Source organism: Ambystoma mexicanum, chromosome 3q (genome assembly GCF_040938575.1).
Source record: "Ambystoma mexicanum isolate Mex_15411 chromosome 3q, UKY_AmexF1_1, whole genome shotgun sequence".
Taxonomy (NCBI): domain Eukaryota; kingdom Metazoa; phylum Chordata; class Amphibia; order Caudata; family Ambystomatidae; genus Ambystoma; species Ambystoma mexicanum.
This window is the reverse complement of record NC_090926.1, coordinates 928,101,479-928,123,634: the sequence shown is the minus strand read 5'-3', so window position 1 is coordinate 928,123,634 and position 22,156 is coordinate 928,101,479. Positions and strand designations below refer to the sequence as shown.

At 44.5% G+C, this 22,156-nt stretch overlaps 1 protein-coding gene across 1 annotated transcript in view; it reads left to right on the top strand.

Annotated features, from left to right (window-relative positions):
• LOC138583120 (cholesterol transporter ABCA5-like) overlaps window positions 1-22,156 on the top strand; it is a 3,134,767-nt gene that overhangs the window by 2,214,132 nt on the left and 898,479 nt on the right. The window contains exon 24 of the mRNA XM_069655080.1: window positions 17,260-17,430. Within this exon, the coding sequence (XP_069511181.1) occupies window positions 17,260-17,430 (171 nt within the window). The remainder of the gene's footprint in view (window positions 1-17,259; window positions 17,431-22,156) is intronic.

Below are 22,156 nucleotides of genomic sequence, written 5' to 3'. Positions count from 1 at the left end.
AATATGTGTGTTATTACCATTTGTGTGATCTTGGGCTCTGGAGCCTCAACTAGTCCATGTCCATCATTTTTATGTGTGTTACACAGCACCTTCAGTGAAGTGACACAGGGTTGTCTTTTAGAATTCCCACTGACTCCATTTTTGTGGGACTGACTACTGTCTCCCAGAAACATGTAAAGTTGCCATTAACTTTATGTAGTCTTTTTAAATCACAGACCCAGTACAACCCATCTTACATGGAGTATTGGAAAGGGTTAATTCTTATCCCTTTTTGTCTGTTTCTCTTGGAACACTGTTTTGCTCCCTTTTCATCAAGACTTGGCTGGTGGCAGTGGTAACTACCCTATTTTTCATACCGCGGTTATCTTCTATAACCATGGTATTGTTTTAGGCTATTTTATTAGCCTCCAACATAAACCCGCTTGACCAAATCTATTTTATTTTGGCTCCGGTTGGGTTTATTCGCCATTCATTTTTGTTAAAGTCTTTCTCGTGTTTTACTCTGCGCGCCAAACCAGGTTTGGTCCCTTCATTCTCCGTCTTTTCGCGGGCTTCGGCATAGAAGCCCTCCTTAAGGCGCCTGAAAGTCTGGATAGGCAGGATGTGAGGGAGGGGTCTTAGGACTCCTGCCATGGCTTCCCTTGGTAACCCAAGTCGCACTCCTGTTTGATTGGCTGGGTGATTGTCCTTAGGGGAAGGATAGGACAACTATGGCACACCCTAGTGACGAAAAAAGTTTTAAATATTAATAGTCAACTTGGATACTAGGTGTTTAGACAAAATGCTTATCAAGTATGAGGTGCAGAGGAGAGAGGGGCAACCATGACACCTTGGTTGCACAATACAATGAAGAGAATTTAAGTTCCCAAACCGGGAACTTACGTCCCCTGCGCACTATCTAATATCTGGAATACCAGACCAACAAGTAGATATATTTAACAATTGATTTTTCTTAATAAATTCAAGAAAGTCTGTAAATGGTAATGCATAAAAAGCGGTAATATGTTCAAAACAATGACTTTGAATCAGGTAAGGTTACAAGAAACATTCTTGATTGTTTATTCTTGATGTTGAAGCTGTGGAAGGCCCAACGCGTTTCGAGTGCTACAACACTCTTCATCAGGGGCAATAACAAGGCTTTCTAGGAAAAAATAAAAATCAATTGCTAAATATATCTACTTGTTGGTCTGGTATTCCAGATATTAGATAGTGTGCAGGGGACGTAAGTTCCCGGTTTGGGAACTTAAATTCTCTTCTTGGGTGATTGTCCTTGCCAGGACAGCCACCCTGCTGTGTGATTGACAGCTAGGCTGTGTGAATGGGGGAAAACTGCATAAAAAGCAGGTCTCTGGGACTGGAAAGGCAGAGTCTCCACTAGAACGAAAGAACCAACGAGGAACTGATGGAAGAGGACCCCTACAACGACTGAACCACCCGGTGAAGCCCTGCTGCAGGTCCGAATCTTCAGAATCCAACAACAGAGAAGATCCTCTAGGAAACCTCTTCCCTTGAGCTGGTGGGACCAACCAGTTTGCCCAAACTAAAAGCTAGGATCCCTCCTCTGGTCAAATTCGCTGTACAGAGCTACAATGGGCCGGATAGCCAGGAAGGTCGGACCCTGCTTGGGTTTTAAGGAGCGCACCTTTTATTTGTTGTTTCGCTCTGCTGCTGGTTTCTTCCCTGGGTAGTTATGTTATGTTAATTGAGCTTATAAAGCGCACGGTCGCCGAGGCATCATGGTGCTGAGGAGGGAGAGCTGATCCCACAGAAGGTATCCAAAAAGAAAAAAAATTAGAAAGGATGGTCTTAAGAGCTCTTCTGGACCCAAGATGATCAGAGACACTTCTTAGTGTCGGGGGGAGGTTGTTCCAGAGTCTAGCCGCAGCGATAGAAAAGGCTCTGCCCCCAATCATTTTGCGGTTGAACTTAGAGACAACTAGGAGATTGGTGGTCGAGGAGCGCAGAGCCCGTATAGGGACATAGCGAGTACATTTTGCTTGCAAAAACTCAGCTCCTTGGCCATGGACCGCCTTATGCACAATACACAGGGATTTAAAAAGAACCCGCAGGCCCACCGGGAGCCAATGCAGTTGGCGAAGTACTGGGGAAATGTGGGCACCATAAGGGGTGCCCGTGGCTAGCTTAGCCGCCAGGTTTTGCATTCGCTGTATTAGACCAATCGGCTGCGACAAATACAGGGAGTTACAATAGTCTAAGTGTGAGAGCACTAACGCAGCCACCACAGGGGGGCGGAGGGCTTCTGGTATCATAGGTAGGGCCCTCTTAAGGAGCCTGATCTGATGATGAGTGGCTTGGCACACAGCTTTTACTTGACTGGACATGGAGAGGGTAGCGGAGAGTATGACGCCCAGATTTCTCACTTTGTCAACTGGGCTTGGAAGTGGGCCTAAAGAGGAGGGCCAAAAGGCTGAGGTCCACAGTGAGGAGTCCGGAGGGCAGCCCACCACCATTACCTCTGTTTTGTCGCCATTAAGTTTAAGCCAGTTCTGGTGCATCCAATCCCCTACGGCTCTCAAGCAATCATGAAGACCCGACGAAACCCTCCGCTGGTCCTGATCTGAGCGGATCAGGATTTGGGTATCGTCTGCATAAGAATAGCAATTGAGGCCAAAAGAGCGGATGAGGCAGACCAGTGCCCAAATGTATATGTTAAACAAAATTGGCAAAAGCGAAGATCCCTGTGGGACACCACAGGTAAGAAAGCAGGGAGAAGAAAGAAAGGGGGGCATAGCCAGAGTTTGGGTGCGAGCTAAAAGAAAAGTAGTAAACCAGGCAAGAACTTGGCCATATATCCCAATCTGAGCCAGATGTGAGAGCAAAATTGGATGGTCAAACAGTATCGAAAGCGGCTAATAGGTCCAGCAGAATCAAGGCTCCTACTCCACCTGCGTCAACTAGTCTAGACATATCGTCTTGTACCGACACCAGTACACTTTCTGTACCTCTCCCTGGTCTAAAGCCAGCCTGAGCGGAGTTAAGGATTTTGGAAGATTCCAAATAAGAAGACAGGAGGGGAGTGATGAGAGACTCCAAAAGCTTAGATAGAAAGGAGAGTAAGGAAATTGGATGAAAATTAGCAGGGACCGTGGGGTCAAGTGTGGGCTTCTTAAGAAGGGGAATAACCCTTGCCGATTTAAGCTCCAGAGGGACCAGACCCGATTGGCATGAATCATTTATGGCTGAGGTAATGTCTGTTAGTAGATCTGGGGCAATCTTCTTCATGATAGTGACGGGAATAGCATCCTCGGGAGACGAAGATTTAATTTTGAAGATGGCAGCTAAGACCGCTTCCTCACTAAAAAGGGGGAACGTGGACCAGCGGACCAGTCAATAGGGGGGGGCAGATGCAGATGTTATAGCATCTGGTGTCATTTTTGCAGAGGATTTTGCGATATTTGAGAGAATCGCTTCAATTTTGGTGATAAAGAAAGAGGCAAGGTCGTCACATAGCTTTTGAGAGGGCTTGAACCTGGAAGTAAGGGCCTCAAAAGAGGCTAAAGAATGTACAATTGAAAACAGGGCTTTGGGCTGGCATAAAGCATCTTCAATTTTCTGAGAAAAAAAGTAGGATTTGGCCAGCTTAACCTCAGCCAGATAATTAGAGAGTCCAAGTGTGTAGGAGTCTCTAAGCACTGGATTATAGCTGTTGCGCCACTTCCGCTCCAGTTGTCTGAGCTTCAGATGGGCAGATTTGAGCTTGTCAGTAAACCAGGGTGAGGGAGTAGTCTACAGCCTTGAATAAATTTATGAGGGGCATGCAGATCTGCGGCGGCCAGAAATGATTGGGAGAGAGAGTTTAAAGATAATGGCTTCTGAGAAGCACAGTCGGTGACTATTTGGGTGCTTAGAGCCTTAGTATCGACCGATCGCCAGGAACGCAGTAGAGTTTTTGGCGGAAGTATTTTAGAAGGTGGATTTGCAAGTGTAAAAGTACAGGATTCCAAGTGGTGATCAGACCGCACCACTGGTTCGATGGGGCCAGGATATAGCAGTTCGTCCTTGGCAAATATTAAATCAAGCATGTTTCCATGAGAATGGGTGGCGGCTTGAATCCATTGATGTAGATGTAGATCAGAGAAACTGTCAAAAAGGGTGGTGAACTTAGTAGGTCTAGGCAGATTAAAATGTAAGTTAAAATCCCCTAATACCACTAAATTAGTGTATTGCAAATTCAGGCCGGCTGTAAAGTCAGCCAGGCCTATCCCAAAGGAACCTATTGGACCTGGAGGATGGGTATACAAGCAGAAGATGGATAATACAAAGTGGTGAAATAACCACTTTCACAAGAAGAGCTTCCATGTCAAGTGTATGAGAGCACGGCAGTTGGGTGACCTCATACTAGTCCTGAAAAATAACCGCAATTCCACCTCCACGTTTGGGGGGTGGGCGGTCAAGGTGGATAATGCGGTAGGCGGGGGGTGGGGAGGTAGCTTGAAACAATGCTGGTGCTGAGCTGGGACAAAGCCAGGTTTCAGTTAGGCATAAGAAGTCCGGTTGTCTACTGGACAGTAGGTCCCAGATTTCACCGGTGTGAGCAGGGAGGGACCTAGTGTTCAGTAGAAACAACGTAGGGGTTGCCACAGCAGGCTTTAAATTATTATTAGTGATTACAGCCGTGTAAGTCGTAGGAGGCACATCATGAAGCCAGCCAGTTGGCCATGTGGTGCCTGTGGGGGCAATGGAGAGTAGATAGCCTTTCTCAAACACTCCGACGCGGTAGTGCAGGACCCTCCAGTCTTCCTACTTCTTGTCAGTCCGACAGTCGCTTCAGGAACCGTGAGCCTGCAGGAACTACCAGGAACGTCCGCCTCTGCTACAGCTTCTTCTCCGTTTTAAGGTACTCTGCAAATCTGGTTGTTCATTCCGTTCAACCGCGTGGAAAGTGTTTGAAATCTTTCTCAAATCCGAGGGCCAACCAACCTCATCCGGAACCCATGGCACGAACTTTACCGCAAACTACCCTGAACCGTGTGATCTTGAGCAAAAGACTTTTGACCCATTGACTTTGGTCCTAAGCCTTGTCTACCTGATTCTATCATTGTAGTTCATCTTGCTCAATTGCCCTGAGTACTTACCTGTTGGCGTGGTTCAATTTCTATTAACTTTGTCTTTCCCTCCCTTTTAAATTGCTGTAGTGCCATTTTGCTCCGACTTCATTTTGTGAGCTTAACTTGTCTGGAACTTATTGGGAGTGGTGTGGTGTATTAAGATTGTGATTTTTCAACTGCTTTATGATAGTGAAATGTTATATAACTAAAGAGTAAATAAATGTATATTCTTTTACTTGGAAACCTTGAGTCAGTGTTTGTTTGAATCATAGTAATTGCTGTCCTTTGTTTAACTATTTGATACTGCTCACTTACTCTTGAGATAAGTCTGGCTGCTCAGCCATCGCTACCACTTTACTGTGTAGTACAGGGTTTTACCAAATGTGAATTTGTCTTAATTTTGTGTGGTGTTCCCAAAGGGTAATGCATATAATTCTGCCTAACACCAGCATATTATGCCTGCGCTACAGTGTAATATAACTCTCTAGGCCCCCTTTGTTCTATGGTTCTATGGTTCCACTAACCCCTCCTAGCTATCCGGGCCACCCCCGTTCCCCAAACAAAGTCAATAGCCAGGGATCGAAGTGTGTTAAAGAATACTCTTCCGGGCCATATTGGGATAGTGCTAAAATAATACAATAATTTAGGGACCACCACCATCTTAAGTTAAAGGAATGGTTCGCCCAAAAATGTTTATTGGCCAAAAAGATGGGCAATAATAAAAAAAATATATTGGCACTTTTTTTTTTGAAGTCCCTATGTAAAATTTTGAGAAAATGAAGCTCAAAGGGAAGCACATGGGGGCATCCATTTTGTGAAATGAATGCCCGCCTGTGCTTGCTTTTGCTTTTGCGGCACTAATGAAGAAAAAGCCAGCCAGCTGTAGTAAACAAAAGCTACCACTGGGTGGCTTTTCCTTCATTGGTGCCGGGACTCGGGAGGACGGAGACCGGAGACTACAGGCAGAAAAGCTGCAGCTGCATCTCGGTAAGTGCTATTTATTTTTTAAAAAATAAGCACTAGCTGCGTTTTTTTTCCAAGTTTTCCGGGCTAGAGGAGCTTTAAAAATGTATTTATGTTTGCGGTAGCTTTTGAAGCTACCGCAAACATAAATACAACATTATTGTGTTTGAAAACGCTGCGTTTTTTCTTTCCAGTGGTAGCTTTTGTTTACTATAGTTGGCTGGCTTTTCCTTCATTAGTGCCGCAAAAGCAAGCACAGGCAGGCATTCATTTCACAAAATGGATGCCCCCATGTGCTTCCTTTTGTAAATTTTGAGCTTCATTTTCTCACAATTTTACATAGGGACTTAAAAGAAAAAAGGTGCCAATATATATTTTTTTTATTATTGCCCATCTTTTTGGCCAATACAAATATTTGGGAGAACCATTCCTTTAAAACAGCTGTGCGAAACCTGAAGGTGTCTCACTGGCTAGTCCCTGGGTATCTGTCATCCAGATGGCCAGGAGATTGCCATCGATATTGGATCTAGTTCCTGGGGGTGGACTAGTGAGGGAGGATCAGCTGGATGAGGGGTCCTCTGGGAGTGGAAATGGGACACTAAAGGGAGAGATGCAGTATCCCCTTCCTTATGACCTCTTTTCCCCCATCCTGCCCAGTAGGATACTCAGAAACACTACCCCACCTGTTCCTGCGCAAACACTTTCTCACATCGTGGATGACAACGGACCAATATCCGAGCCGTTTAACTGACATGTCCCAACACAAGGGTCAAGCAGAGTCTGGCAATTACCGACAGCTACACACACCTGACTACCCTTTACCTTCCCCATCGGGATAAAAGGCAGAGCACATGAGCACACTCCGAGGAAGGCCGAATGCACAAGGAAGCAGCCATTCCAGGACGGCAGTTCAAACGGAGGAGGAAAGCTGCAAGACTTTAAAGGATGGAAAGGAGCGTGTTGCCCTTGCCCTTTTCAACCCAGAACCACAAAGCCTTCGATGAAAGAACCAAAAGAATGGGAATCGCAGCTGGCAAACGGTGTAGCGGATGTCAGCGGTACATGGTACCCTCCCACACTACACTGATAGCCAGGGCGGGGAGATGTGGTCCAGCGGCAAAGCAACCGCCAACAAGTTCAGCACAGCCGGTGCGTCTGAAGAACCTGACTGGTAACTGGACTATTTTGGGCTCAAGGTTGCAGTGGCAACAGTGCATATGAAGAAAGAAGATAATAGACAGAGGTCTTTTATGAGCAAAATCGGTACCAGAAATAGTGGTCCGGTGCCCCGTTGGTGCTCACTCAAAGGACTCTAGCTTGTACCCCTCATTTGAAAGAAAGAGAAAGTATTGAACTAAGAACTTTTCTTTTGGTAAAAGAAAACTCCAAGGGAAACCGTGAAGTGTCAAAGTTGTCATACAAGGGTCTAGCCAAACCCCTTGTACAGTCTAAGGTCTCCAACATGTCGTGAAAGTTTGGACGACACGAAAGGAACTGTGAAAGAGGCGTTTGCGCCTGGAACAGGGGAACGCCATATGATTTTGTGAAACCAGCATCTGTTATAAAATAACCGAGTGACCCAGTCGATGTAAATTGACAAGTATTTTAGGAAAACAGTAAGGTGGAGAGAATAAGCTGCACAATTGTTTAAAACGCATTACGGCTCTTGACTATTACAAGGTATGGATCTTTAGTCTCAATGGCAGCATGAACCCGACGGAGGGAAGCCAGGAGAAGACTAAGGGAAATGAATCCCACAGTGTGAAAACAAGATGAACTGGTAGGGCAAACGTGAACCTGACTGAGGGATCGCTGCGAATTGGGGTAAATAGAGAGATATCCGTGAACATTGTGATGACAAGCATGAAACCGACTGAGGGATGTCCACCTTGAATTGATGGTCTGAGCCTGATCGAGGGAGGCTATCGTAAAAGAAAGGATCGGTAGCCCGGCTGAGGAGGATCCAAGGGTGAGAACAATCACCCAACATAAACAGTAATTGAAGGGAACTTTTTGGTTTGGTGTTTGGGCGTATCAGGCCCTCTGAAGCAAAGAGACATAAGCACAGAAGGCCCTGGAAAAGGAACTGTAACCTTGTGCTGTGGAAACCCAGGAGTTTGCTTTGCTCAGGGGTCCCTCCTTGTCCCGTGCGAGAAAACATGGGGCTATAACATCCTGACTTTTCAATTTTGGTTTCTTTTCTTATGAACATTATCCCACACTATTTTGTAACATAGCGGTAAGGATTGACAATAGGTTTCGTAGCATAGGCCCTTTTTATTTGACTAGACTCTACTTGAACAGTATTATTATTATTTGAAGGTCGTAGCTTGCTCCGATCTTAGAATTAGGTTTAGATTAGCTGTTTATCTTGCCCATTTTACAGTTTAATAAACACCCTTAAACTGTGGTCACTTGTGTCTGTCTTGCTTTGATACCACTCCTTTCTTACACAGCCTCCCATACAACTACATAGGTTATCGGTCCCACAATTGTTATTTAGTGTCTAGTGTGTCAAGGTAAGCCTCAAGAACGGTGGGCCGGGAGCACAACAAGGTATTTAAACTTGTTAGGGACCCATCGGAAGCGCAACATATCAGCGGGTTCTACTGTGTTGTCCAGCAACGGCAACAGCTCTGACTTAGCCTCATTTATTTTATACCCATAGTAGTGTGTACATTTACGGACCTCTTCCATCATTGGTCCCATATTCTGCTCCAAATCTCAGATATATAGTAGAGTATCGTCGGCATACAATGATATGGTTTGTGGCGGACTTGCTATTTGGATCCCTTTGTGACCATGACAATCTCGCATCAGTCGTGCAAGGGGCTCTAATTTTTAGCACAAACAACAATGGGGTCAGCGGACACCTATTTTGTGTCCCGTGCCTCAGCCGAAAGGCTGCTGCCAATCTGCCATTGGTCCAGACCCTAGCAACAGGGTCAGCATACAGAAGCCGCACACAGCCAATAAAGTATTCACCAAACCCCATGTGTCGCAGGACCCGAACAGGAAATTCTACGACACAGAGTCAAAGACCTGCTCTGCGTCCCGGGAAGCAGCGACTGCCCTTGCCCGCGGGTTGATCTGCGATATGAAACCAAAAAGCCTCTGAGGATTAAGCACAGTAGAACGGTTAGAATAAATCCTAACTGATCTGGAAGCACTAGTATCGACATGAAAAGCAACAGCTGAGAGGCCAGGATTTTCGTAAATAGCTTTGCATCTATATTAATCAACGACCGCAGCCTATAAAAGGCCATATCCTGTGGTGCTCTAGTTGGCTTCAACAACACTGAAATGATACCCTCAGAAAGCGTGGGTGGAAGCGAGCATGATTCTAGCGTTTCCTCCCACACCTTCAGCAATTTCGGTGCAATTATCGTGTTCTGCATACAGTTCGATGCCCAGGCCATTGCAGCCTGGGGCTTTCCCAGAGGCTAGTGCGCTATTGCATCAACTACTTCCTCCACTGTGACCGGCAGATCTAGGGCAGCACATGCATCCGCAGATGAACCTGGGAGAGCTGTGTCCACAATATACAGAGTAAGCTTGTCCTCTGAGCACCTGTCTGTTCGCATATAAGGTCTCATAATAGTCTCGAATTCCCCATTGATTCCCTCGCCCATAGTCAGCATGTTCCCCGCTCGTCCCCTGACCCCAGTAATATGATGCGTCTACTTCTCGCCCCAAACCACACATACCAGGAAACGACCTGGCCTGTCAGCCTCTCAATACATTTACGCCTAAGAGGGTGTAGTGGACATCCTTGTCTGCCAGATCCTGAAACTTCAATAAGTTTCCTTTGATCAGACCCAACAGTGCCCTGTCCTTTATAGTGCCATACTCATTCACAAGTTGACTCAAAGATGTTTCAACCTCATGCAATTCGTCCTGGACCTCACTTAGTACCCTGGTGGTCATGGACATCATTGCCCCCCACAACCATACCTTAAAAGCTTCCCACACTGTGGCATAGTGGAGCACAGATCCCTCATTACTGCCAAAAAAACTTAATTTTGTCCTGCAGTGAAAGCCACAGATCAGCATCCAACATTATTGAGGGGGCAGTCCTCCACAACGGTCGAGGCACTGCAAAATCCTCCCATGTTATCTTTATCTCGACTGGTGAATGGTCAGACGATCCTTGGGTGAATCACACAATCACGCACCTGTGTCATCCATATAGTGGACAATAACCAATAGTGTATCCTGGACTGCGCGTCATGGACCGCTGAGTAGTAAGTGAACTCAGCCACCTCGGGATTGCGGTCTCACCAGACGTCTACTAGCTCCACCTGGGACATAAACTGGGTGACCATGCTTGCTGCCCCGGTCACCCAGTTATCTCGCTAAGTGGTTCTAGACGGGTCCAGTATGCAGTCCAGAACCATATTAAAGTCCCCTCCCCATATTATCGGGGTGGCTATCCCTTTCATAAGTACCTAGGACAAGTCCCCATAGAATCCAGGGTCATCTATATTTGAGCTGTATGTAGTGACCAATACCACCATTGTGCCAGAGAGCCTCCCCCATGCAATCACATAGCGACCCTTTGGGTCAATTCTCAGTTTTTCTTCCTGGAAGCACAGTGTGCAGTGTATTAAGGTGAGCAACCCCTCTGGTCGTTGACGAGTATTCCGTATAGTAACATTGATCACCCAACCTGGGTGCAAACTCCCTGTTTAACGGCCCCTGGACATGCGTTTCCTGTAGCATTACTACTCTGGGCCTATGACGGCCCGAATATGCGAGAACCTTCCACACCTTAATGAGATTATTAAGGCCACGTATATTCCAAATAATGAAGCAAATGATGGTGCCAGGATGGCGAGAGCAACTGGTGGAAAAAAGGCAGAAGGTAATAAATCAAATCATAATTTTTATTTTATTTAGATTTGAGTATAAAAATCATCATTAGACATCTTTAATTCATTTTTATAAAAAACATCCTAAATTTCAGGCATTCATACATTCATTCAGCTAATTCAGATCCTAAAACATTAAATTATTTTAAGAATTTAAGAAAGTTCAAATTCAATTCCATTATATTGCTAGTAATTGTTCACTCAGACAAAATATCGACTATTGGTGCCCATATATATGAATTATCTTTATCAAACAGGCTTCCTAGTAAATAGTTTCGACTTGGCTGATTATATATGTCTTCATCAGGATTTGATGAACGTTTAACAAAATTCTAAAATCAAACAAAAAAATATTTCAATTAAAATACTATTTAAAATATAACATACTGTCTCTTTTCACTCAGTTACTCCCATCAAACAACAAAGTCCAAACCCGGGGAGAGGCCTATATCTCTTTACCCAACTGAGGTTCAGCTTAATAAAAGGAACTTTTAAACATTATTCCGGTTCCTAATACTCACAAAATGCCTAAATGCAGCACATGTCAAGGAAACCACAACATATATATATGTGTAGTTTCACTGCCCCATCTACCTATATACAAGGTTAAACAGTAAATTCAGAAGGAAAAAACATTATTTCCCAGTCTTTAGGCACTATCAATTCGTGCCAAAGTGCTCCCCCTAATCCCACACCCTCCCACCTACATGTCTCCATTCAATTTAAATAAAATCGTACCTGAGAACCACATAAGGTTCGCCGTCTAGTTTGTGCTTCGACAGCCTCTGATATATGTCAGAGGTGCTGTGTTGCAAAGCTAAGTATGGTTTAAGATTCAATAGTCTCTGGTATACATCAGAGATGCTGTGTTTCAAAGCTAAGGTTAAGCAGACCCGGGGAAACAAACAGGAACAACAGACAAGAAAAAACCGGTTCAGTCCCAATACCTATTTTAATCTAAATGCCCACACTTGTCGGTCTGACAGGGTTCAAGGTAAAATAACCCAAGAGAATACCTTCAGACCGAAGGCTTTTGTCACACCGGCTCAATTTCGTCAGTGATAAAGGCAATCTGCCTCTGTGGAAAAGAACAAAACGAAACACCATGTGTCCATCTTTATCTTCCCTCAATCTAAATCATATCTCTAAGGGTAGCTAAGCTACAGAGCGAAAAGAGAAGAAGAAAGAAGAAAAGAGAAACAAACGCCTTCTCACCTAATGCGGTCTTCTTTGGTGTTATTCGCCCGCCTCGTGTGTACACAAAAAGCGGGATGCAGAAGCAATGGGTGAGAGAGACAGTTCACTCCGTGTTAAGGCTCCTATTCCGTATGTAGTTGCGATCTACAAAATAAAGAATCCCGTGCGTGAGCTTGACCCCTTTGTGCGCACTATGCTGTCCAAAAGAAGGTATAAGGCGAACGGCGAAAGGGACCATACACCCCACTTACCTCAAACTAAGTTCCAAATCAGACACGGATCACGATAACTTCCGAGAAACCGAGGCGACAGCGTATAGTGAGGGAGTCCCTCTTTTATATCGATCATCCATTTCAAAAACACAAACAGCGGACAACTGCTAGGGTGGAACCTAGGCTTCCTAACATGGCGGATTGGGTGCCGCTTTAAAGCATATTTCACTGCAACAACCCGTCCGCGTTAATAGTGCTGGAATATCCAATGTCATTTGAAATTGCGTATAGTGAAGAGAAGCGGCTCCAATTTAGCCCAAACGAGCTAATAAAGTACTCAAACAAAAAAAAAATAATAATAATCATTGCAAAACGAAGGGTATGGTAGAAAGAATGATAATATCTAGGAGTGTATGGAAACGCTCAAAACTACAACGCCGGTTTACATACAGAAAGAGGATACAGCTTAAAAGTCTGCATTCTGAACCTTATTACTGCCTGCACGCCGCCTACAGCCCTGTATACCTTATAAATGCCTACACGACGCAGAGCAAGATAAGGAGATGAGTACAAAAGGCAAGGTTAAGCACTCAATTCCACTCCTCTTGATGGTTCAAGCCTCTGTTGAGGCTATTGGTGTGATATATCCACCACTGTTCTTTCTGTGATAATCGCGCCGCCAGATTGGCCGCATCTGTGCCGAAAATCTTTTCTACAGCCCACCATTTTATATCTTCTGGACTGTGATTAAATTCCACAAAATGCGCGATCAACGGGGCCTTCAGCTGTCCTGTTCTAATCTTAGATCTATGTTCTCCTATACGGAATTTTACGTCTCTGGTCGTCTTACCGATGTATGCCTTTTTGTAAGGGCATATTATTACGTAAATTACATTGGAACTAAGGGAGGTGGTATGTTGACTCAGTTTCCAGTCCCTTTCGTGGATATTAATAACAGAGGTGGCTGTTGCAGCAGTTGCCACAGGGGTAATGTCCCACAATGGGGGGCATACCCCAGGTCGCAGTAATGGTAGGTTTGAGTATCTTATAATTGGTTTCTGTCTGCCTTAGATACCCAATTTTTAATATTCTTCCCCTTTTTGAAGGCATAGATGGGTTTTGGTAATTTCTGCATATTCAATTGGAGTAGATGCCAATGATTAGAGATGATTTTCTTAATTTGATTGTGCTGTGTATTAAACGTAAGCGCACAGACTATTTGATCATCCCTCAGTTTCTTTTCTTTTGAGTCCTTTCTCAATAAGACTTCTCTGTGCTGGTACCAAGCTCGTTTTTTAGAGTTGTCTTGGGTAACCTCTCTCTGTCAATCTCTCCTCAATGGTGGAGGCTTCTTAAAATAATTTAATGTTTTAGGATCTGAATTACCTCAATGAATGTATGAATGCCTGAAATGTAGGATGTTTTTTATAAAAATGAATTAATTAAAGGTGTCTAATGATGATTTTTATACTCAAATTATGATTTGATTTATTACCTTCTGCCTTTTTTCCACCAGTTGCTCTCGCCATCCTGGCACCATCATTTGCTTCATTATATGGCCGTACCTCAAGGTGCCAGTGATTTTTGAGGTTCCCACCATTTGGTTGATCACGTATATTCCAAGTCAATAATTTTACATCTTCACCAGAATCTTCCTGGGGAGCTCATAATATACCTACATTTGGTTATATCACAATAAAAAAATTAAAATAAAAAATAAAATATACACCTGCCATCCCATCAGTATTTGCGGGCTGTACTGCTTGTGCTCAGTGAGCAACACATCTGTCAACCTTTTAAACATAACCCCCCCTCCTCTCAATCTCCCCCCGAACACCACCTAGTGAACCTGATGCTCATCATACCATCCCTACCCTCCCCCCTCATCATCTCCCCCAACTTGATGACGACTGCCCTTCCCTCCCACATCATCTCCTCCAACCTGATGATTTAACCCCGTAACACTAGTGGAAATCGCCTGGGGTGCGTTGCGAACAGCAAAAACATTCTTATGACAGCCATCACGTTGACGCTACATACAGAAAAGTTTGGCCATGGTGATTTCCAGTTCAGTCTCCCATATCATCCAGTGCACCACCCTCAGACCAGGGCTACAGTTGTTTCTACGCTCCTGTAGTGGGAGTGGGTTGGGCACCTCCACATAGCCAATATCGTCCAATGGGCTTTCAAACGAATATGTGCAACCTCTGTGTTGTATCCGCAGCTTGGCTGGAAACATAAAGGCATATGGGACATATCTGGCCCCTGAGCAGTCTCTTCACCAGGTCATATGATCTTCATTGTATCTGTACACCAGCCGCAAAGTCTGGGTAAATATGCACATTGCTGGCTTCATAGCGAAGTGTACCCTGCTCTCTGGATAGTTTCAGGATGAGGTGTCTATCCCTATAATTGAGCAATTTCACAATAATTATGCGTGGAGGGGCCCATGGCTTGGGAACCGGGCCAGACCGTTGTGCACACGTTCAACCAGAAAATGTGATTAAAAATTTGCCGTACCAAACAAGGCCTGTAACAGATTTTCCACAAATGGCTTAATAGGTCCCTTGCATGGTGTCTCAGGCACTCCAACTATGCGCATATTGTTGCGCTGTGAACGCGACTCGAGGTCGGTGCATTTACCCCAGATCTTTGTCCATTATGACTGCAGGGTCGCTATAGCATGGTCATGTCGATCCACCCTATCTTCCACCTCTCTGATCCTGGTTTCAGCCACGTTGATACAGCCACTTTCTTTCTCCAGTTTGGATTTCGGCAAGCCTATAGTCGCCACTATGTCGTCCAGTTTGACATTGACAGATAAAGCCATTCTGCGTAGCCACCATCAGCTGATCTTCACGGTTGTCAATGGCAACACTCCTGGGCCAAAGCTCTGCCATGGGTCCTCTGACCGCGGGGTCCTCACTGGGTTTTTAGTGAAGGAATCCATGGGGCCCTGTTTCTTCTCTCCTGTGCCCTTTGTCATGTCTTCTCCCGGCATTGGTGTCTCCCTTGTACTGTCTCCGGTTCACCAGCCAAGGGATGTGCCCAGTACAGCCCCAGGCCACCTCCACACGCCGATTTGCCCAAAGATATCGAGGGCAATATGCCCCCTCTCAATTGAATCCAGTTATCAAGTCAATCAGGGCTAACGGGCTGTTACGCAGGAGCGCCCCCGGGCTACCAGCACCCCAGCACTGTGTTCCAAGGATGAGTTTCTTTGGCGGCCTTCCACTGTCTGATCTGCCTCCAAATCCCTCCACAGAATCCAGGTCATTGGCCCAGAGACCAGTCTGCGGGGGCCGCTCATGAATAAGGAGCCCAGAGTGACAAGTAGAATGCCGACCCAAGGGTCAGCGATATTAACCTAGCAGGGCCACAGGGCCCAGCCCGCCCTGCACTCCACTCATCGATACGAGCGCAACAATGTAGAGAGGTACAGTGCAATAGCCTTCACATGTTGTAATGTAGCATGGGCCCCGTCTGCTCTTGTTGCACTCACGGGTCACGTTCACATGTGGGGTGGTGCCTTCAATACGAATAGTGTTACTTCACGACCTCTTGCAGTGGTCTAACAACACGTCTCCAGCCACTGATTCCAGTCCTGACCGCATCAGTATCACAGTGGTAAATGTGTCTGCAGCATGGGGCCACCCCATGTAGAAGTGTGTGTACCTCTGCCACTGTCCTTCAATATGTCCCTGGGGCGCCTCACCCCCCTCACCTCCACCTGCAGGCCTTATTACTGAACAGGTCCAGACCATCAGCTCTCCTGTATTCGTCTGTTTCGACCTGTCAGTTTGTCTCCGGGGCCCAAAGTGTATCTAGGCTCCGATCACCGCAGGGATGTGCTTAGCTGCAGTGCTGGAGGGGGTGCCGCCGTCTGCTGGCAGAGGGCACAGTGGGCACAAGCCACCACGGATAATGTCCGCCACCCCCGGCCTCCCGCGCAGGCATGTCTCGCTCACCAATCCCACCGGAACCAGGATCTGCTATCGGAAGACCGGCCCCTGCATATTGGACAACGGCTCAGCCTCTCCACTGCCGCCCACGCACACCAGCGCAGAGCTCCCTTGACGTGTGTGCTCCTCCTTGTCTCCCCTCCACAGAGCTCACTAGTCGCCCAAGGACAGTGCCACCCCAGGGGAAGCCCAGCGTGGGCTGCAGGGGTTTCCAGCCCCGCCCAGTCAGCCGACTCCACATCGAATGGGATTAGTTGGCTCTCCGAGTCTCACGGAGACGTCTGCCAGGCAGAGCCTCAGTCTCACACCGCCTCCCTTACGGCTCCAAGCTCCGCCCCCGCACTTCAAATCAAGTATATCTTAGGTCGCCATGTGCCCTAGGCTGTCCGCTTGCATAGACTCTTCATCAGATGCAAGTAGCTTGCTGGCTCACAGAAGGATGTTAACTGGATTAGGATGTTGCCGGGGCGCGGAGCTCACACTTAGGTCGCCACTTCTCTTGCAGCTCAGCAGCGTCCCTATGTGTGCATCACTTCTAAAATCTGTCCATCTCAACCTACTAGCAATTTCCTTAGAAGCTTGTTGCAAACGAATATTTCAATTTTTAATGTTTATAGAATACTATTTTTTAATTGCAAATAAGACTAGCTCTCAGAATTATCTTCTAAAAAAGGAAAAACAAACTCGCCCAAACAAACGTCTCCCTCTCCTGTACCTATATTAAAAAAGTAATCTGGATACAAGTCGGCATACCATTAAATAGTGGTAATTTGTGATATTTTTGGAATATGAATGTAGAGATTCGGCAGAGGAGGGCGAGTTTAGGATGCCTGGTACAGTAATTTCAAAAGATTAAAGTAACCGTCTCTATTTATTGGGCCATATGAATGAATAACTTCATTATAAGTACAATTTTACAAACTGCATAGTAATGGCAGATGTTTGATTTTCTTTCTCTCTCTCTCTCTCTGGTTCTCTTTCTCAGATGAAAGCTTACACCCAGTTAAAAATGGCAGGCCTGTACCCGTCTGCCTACTGGGTGGGACAAGCGGTGGTTGACCTCCCTCTGTTTTTCCTGATACTTATTCTGATGATGGGGAGCTTGTTTGCCTTTCATTATGGAGTTTATTTTTACGCTGATAAGTTTATTGCTGTGGTGAGTATGGTTGTTTTACTACTCGTTTGCTGGTCGAGACAAAGGGAATGGTTTCATTTTCACTTCTGCAAATACATGTTTTCTGAATATTTATTTATATTTAGTTTTGCCAAGACGTAGATGATTGTTCTTTTGACATTCTGAAATGGTAATTAAATGAGAAATGTCAGAAGCTAATGCAGGTACCACTTTGTCCCTCTGCAGTCATTTTTAACACCCTTGTATCAAGGCAACAAGAGGTAAGTATGTGTTCTAATTGATTGATTCAGAAACTTTTCTGAAGAACAGCTGTGCTGGGAGATAAATATCAAAGATAAAGAAGTTAGGGACACTAAGAGCCTCCACTGAGCTCTGACCACATTTTCTTGGAAGGCGGATTATTTACCTTATCGATGATTCCCACCATTCTTCTGCTGTTGCTATGTGGTTCTGCTGACTCCCCTGAAATCCTTGGACAGACCGCCCATGCTGGATCTTTTGCAGGCCGATTTACCACCAGCGTCCCGCTTTACCACTGTGGTTGTTCCATCTTGGGCCTGGTCACTTCCGTCGCCTAGAAGGATGTTTAGGCCCCAACATCCCGTCTCATATACTCTTCAGGACTCTCCTGGGTTGCCCCACCATTGTGGGACCATTTTCTGTGGCTAGGTTAATTCTCTGTTGAGCCGCTGGAAAATGCCAGACCAGGTTCTCCCACCTTTCTGGAGTTTTCCTTTCTTCTGCTTTTGTTTCTAGCTTGAGGGTCCTATTCCTAGGATGGGCAATTGTTCTTATTTTCTACCGTTTACATCATTGTTTCATTCCTGGGTTGAAGTCCCTGGCTGTTTGGATCCTGTAAACCACACCTGTAAAGAAGACTTGTACTCATCGGGTTGTTTGGGGCTTCCTGAACCAAGGGAACCATCATTGTAGGCCGTGGGTTTTTCTGGATAATAACCCTCAGGGGGACCCCATGGTTTGCTTTTCACAGGCAGGCTTTAACCGTATTTACTATTGTTTTTTTGTGTTTTTTTTTTATTGGGACTGATTCTTTCTCTACAGCATCCTATTTCTTGGACCCATGTCTGGAGCTCTAATTAAGGGCATACGCTGTTGTCTGTGGGCGTAGTTTGATGCCAAACCCACACTTAATTGTTTCCCCATACACACAGATTGCTTTCTGACTTTGTCCATTTTATTCCATGCGGAACATATTACTCTCCTGAAACGTTTGTAAAGTTGACATTGGCTGTACGTATGTGCTCCAGTGCATTATTTATGCATCCAGTTTGTGTCCAATAAGTTTTAGGCCAAAGACTAAAACATATATATAAAATGACAGGTTCAAGCACAAATTCCTAAGTGAAAATGTAAATGCCTGATTTCAATATAATTGTTAAATTGACAATATCTATTTTTTCCCTGAAGTGTCCTGTCCTGATGCTATCAGACTGAATGTATCTGGTCTTTTGGTAGACCCTAGCTGTTTATTAGGAATGCGTCCCCCCTCTAAGCCCTACATCGACTATGATGTACACTTTTTTATTTTTCAAATACTATGTCTTAGAGGTCTAGAAATGCTGTGCCGATTGGGATAATGTATGACTATTAAAACTGTATGTTTTTATGTCTTGTTCCCTTTTCTTCCCACTCCTTGCCTCTATGTGTAATTTACATATCATTAAGTATATTATAGACGTCTGGTGTTCCTTTGTCAATTTACTGTTTTTGTAACTACACCAAGGATTTTTACTTTGTGTTTTATTTTATAGTACTTAATTAACCAATAGAGGTGGATATGTGTAATTAATGCAGATGTATATGGTTCAGTGTGGTGTTAGCAGGTATGGTGCCACTAGCACCACCTATTTGGCAAAGCATTGCTACCAAAAAAAAGCATGCTTGTTCAGTAGTAAGATATCTGGAAATGCTCAGGAATTCAGTGCATCAGAAAATTGTATTTTGCGTCCCATGCCATTTAAAGCAGTGCCTGGATATTTTACAATGGTTCTCCCTATCAGGAGTCTTGTTGGAAAGCACACACTTTCATCCTCTACTGGTGTAGTGATTCTCCCTTTGCCTGCTCACCCCTCATCTGTTCTGTGTGTCAACACCACCCTACCCAAGGTTGCCAGATTTTGCTGTTTCCCGCACAATTGGGCTACTCAAAAACCATTTGTGTGGGAAATTACAGGAGTCTCTGGGCTGTTTTTTTAATAGCTTTTTTGGCCTACATGGCATGGCAGGTTATTTGGAAATAAATTGTTTGTTCATCAAATATGCAGAGGTGGGAGTGTAAAAAACAAAGAGGTTCAAAGTGCACATCTTTGCTTCAAAGGCTCATGAAATGAGTCCATAGGGTATTTTCTTTCTATAATTCGAATCAGCTCAGCGGCTCAGACAAGCAAGCACTGCCCATTTCCCAAGTTACAGACTAACCCAGACAGACAAACAATCAAAAAAGCTTCTAATATGTGGTGATCTCACAGTTCTAATGGGTACTTGAAGTTACTATAATTACTGGTGCATGGAGAGAAAAAGCCCTCTAGCAAAGACTTACATTAATTACAATTGTTAATTTAATGAACAGCTTACTGCTGTTACTATCCAGCACAGACAATGAGAATGAACTCTTTCTGAAAATGTTGCCGGCCAGAAGAAGCAGAGTGTGTCTAAATTGTACAGTGGGTTAAAATCCCTGCTTCACTGCTTAGACAAATTATGTGATCTTCTGCAGAAAATGTAATCTCCCTCTGATTTAACTGCACACCTTAGAGTCCTTATAAGTGATTAAATTCACACTAGGGGACCACATGTTGTTCCCTTAGGCTACTCTGTTAGTGGCCCCCAGTGATGTCACCTATGGTTGCATTGGCCCTGCTTCAGTCCCACATCAGTTGATTTTATAGGCAGATATATAGTCTCACCAGCCATTCAGTGCACCAGACTTCGTTTTGGCCAGTCAGCCCTTCGAACAGCACCAAAACCACCAAGCAGTAGAGTCCATGAGAGACCCTGTAAACCGTAGTCTGAGATATTTTGAGTGTGCTTTATTCAAACAATAAGAATAAGGCCTACCTTTGCCTATCGCTAGAGGATTTCCCTGCCTATATTAATGACTCCAGGTTCTCGTCAGTCATCAGAATTCTGAAATTAAGATGTCCTGTATCCAAAACGAACCCTAACTGACCCTACCACTATTTGACTAACTTAAATTATACTAGGAAAATGTCTACTTCTGTTTGGTCTCTTATGGCAATGTGTCTGTGTTTCATAGTTCTCCTTTGTAAGGGATCTTCTGATGGTCTCTTGTCACCTTTTGAACAAGGTTCTGCAGTTCTTTTATAATGTACTTAGGCTTGCTCTCCCCTCTTGGGATAGTTATTCAACAGGGCTTTATAATTCACTTTCTAATTTTTCCCACGCGTGTATGCCTTTCTGTTTTTTGTAGCTCATCTCTTTATAAGTTGGCTATCCTTTCTAACAACGTGAGCATTCCCCTTTCCTGGCTTGCTTCTTCTATGTTCTATTTCACTTGACTTCAGTTCCCTTTTAGATTCCCACTCTTCTTCCCAGGGTGTTTGCCTTCAGTTCTTAACAGTTTTCAGTTAAGAACTGAAGGCAGTTTTATTCTCTATTCTTGAGATCACTTTAATACAGTTCCACTTGACAGGCTTTATATTTAGAAACTCATTACTTTCACTGGGATGAGTTTCTCTTGGTATCCATTCTTGGATACCTACTCACTCAGGCTTATTCATTAATCTTGTGTTTGCATTCATACAGTTATATTTTACTTGCGTTATTTTCAGTATCTTTTCAATTTCACTGAGACAAGTTTCTACTCGTATATAAAGATGCCCCTGCAGCCTCCCGGTACATCTGTTCTCCCCGTTAGCTGTGTGTTTGGAGGGGATCGCGTTCAGGCTCACCACTCGCTCCGGTTCTTTTCCTCTACCCCGTTGCTTGTATTCCTCCTTGACGTAGGTATCTCTCACTCGGTTTTCTTGCTCTAAGCTAAGGATATCTAGAGTGTAACCTGTGCTGACCTGCAATATGCCTCTCTTCTTAGGTTTGGCTTTTTCATGTAGAAAGTGAATTGAGTCGCAGAATCTTCCTTCAATATTTCTTTAAACCTCTGTTCTACAAATATTTATTGATATCAATCCATAATTCTACCAAATTTAGTTCAATGTAAAAATAAATATTTAGTAAACTCACCCTAATGAATATCTTTTGAAGATCACTGATTCCAATTTCGTTAACATCCAAGTCAATGTGTGAACGCAAGCAGTTCATCCACTCTATTAAAAGCATCAGGAAGATTAGCCCTGAGTTGCCTGCATTATTTTCTTAAGTTACCGCTCTTAACTTCAAAGTTAGCTATTCACTGATCCGTATTGAATGTGGACACTCAGCCTGATGTATTCTCCTTTTCAGCTACCTTAATAAGAAACCCAATGTAATGTACACCATTTTAAATAGCGATTAGAAGACAGTGAACTTCTTCCGATTCTAGAAGTAAGGTGAATTACAACACTGCTACATTCCACTTATTCTAAGGTGAATAAGGTTGTCTTGGAAGGATAGCTCAACGGCAAAGTGCTTGCCTTGGAAACAAGAAGACGCGGAGCAACACAGATTCGATCCCCGGATCCGTGCTTAGAAACCTCTGGGTATTAAGAGCGTTATAAATAACCTATCATTTCAAACTAGTGAGTGACATGCTAGACTAAATCCAACCTAT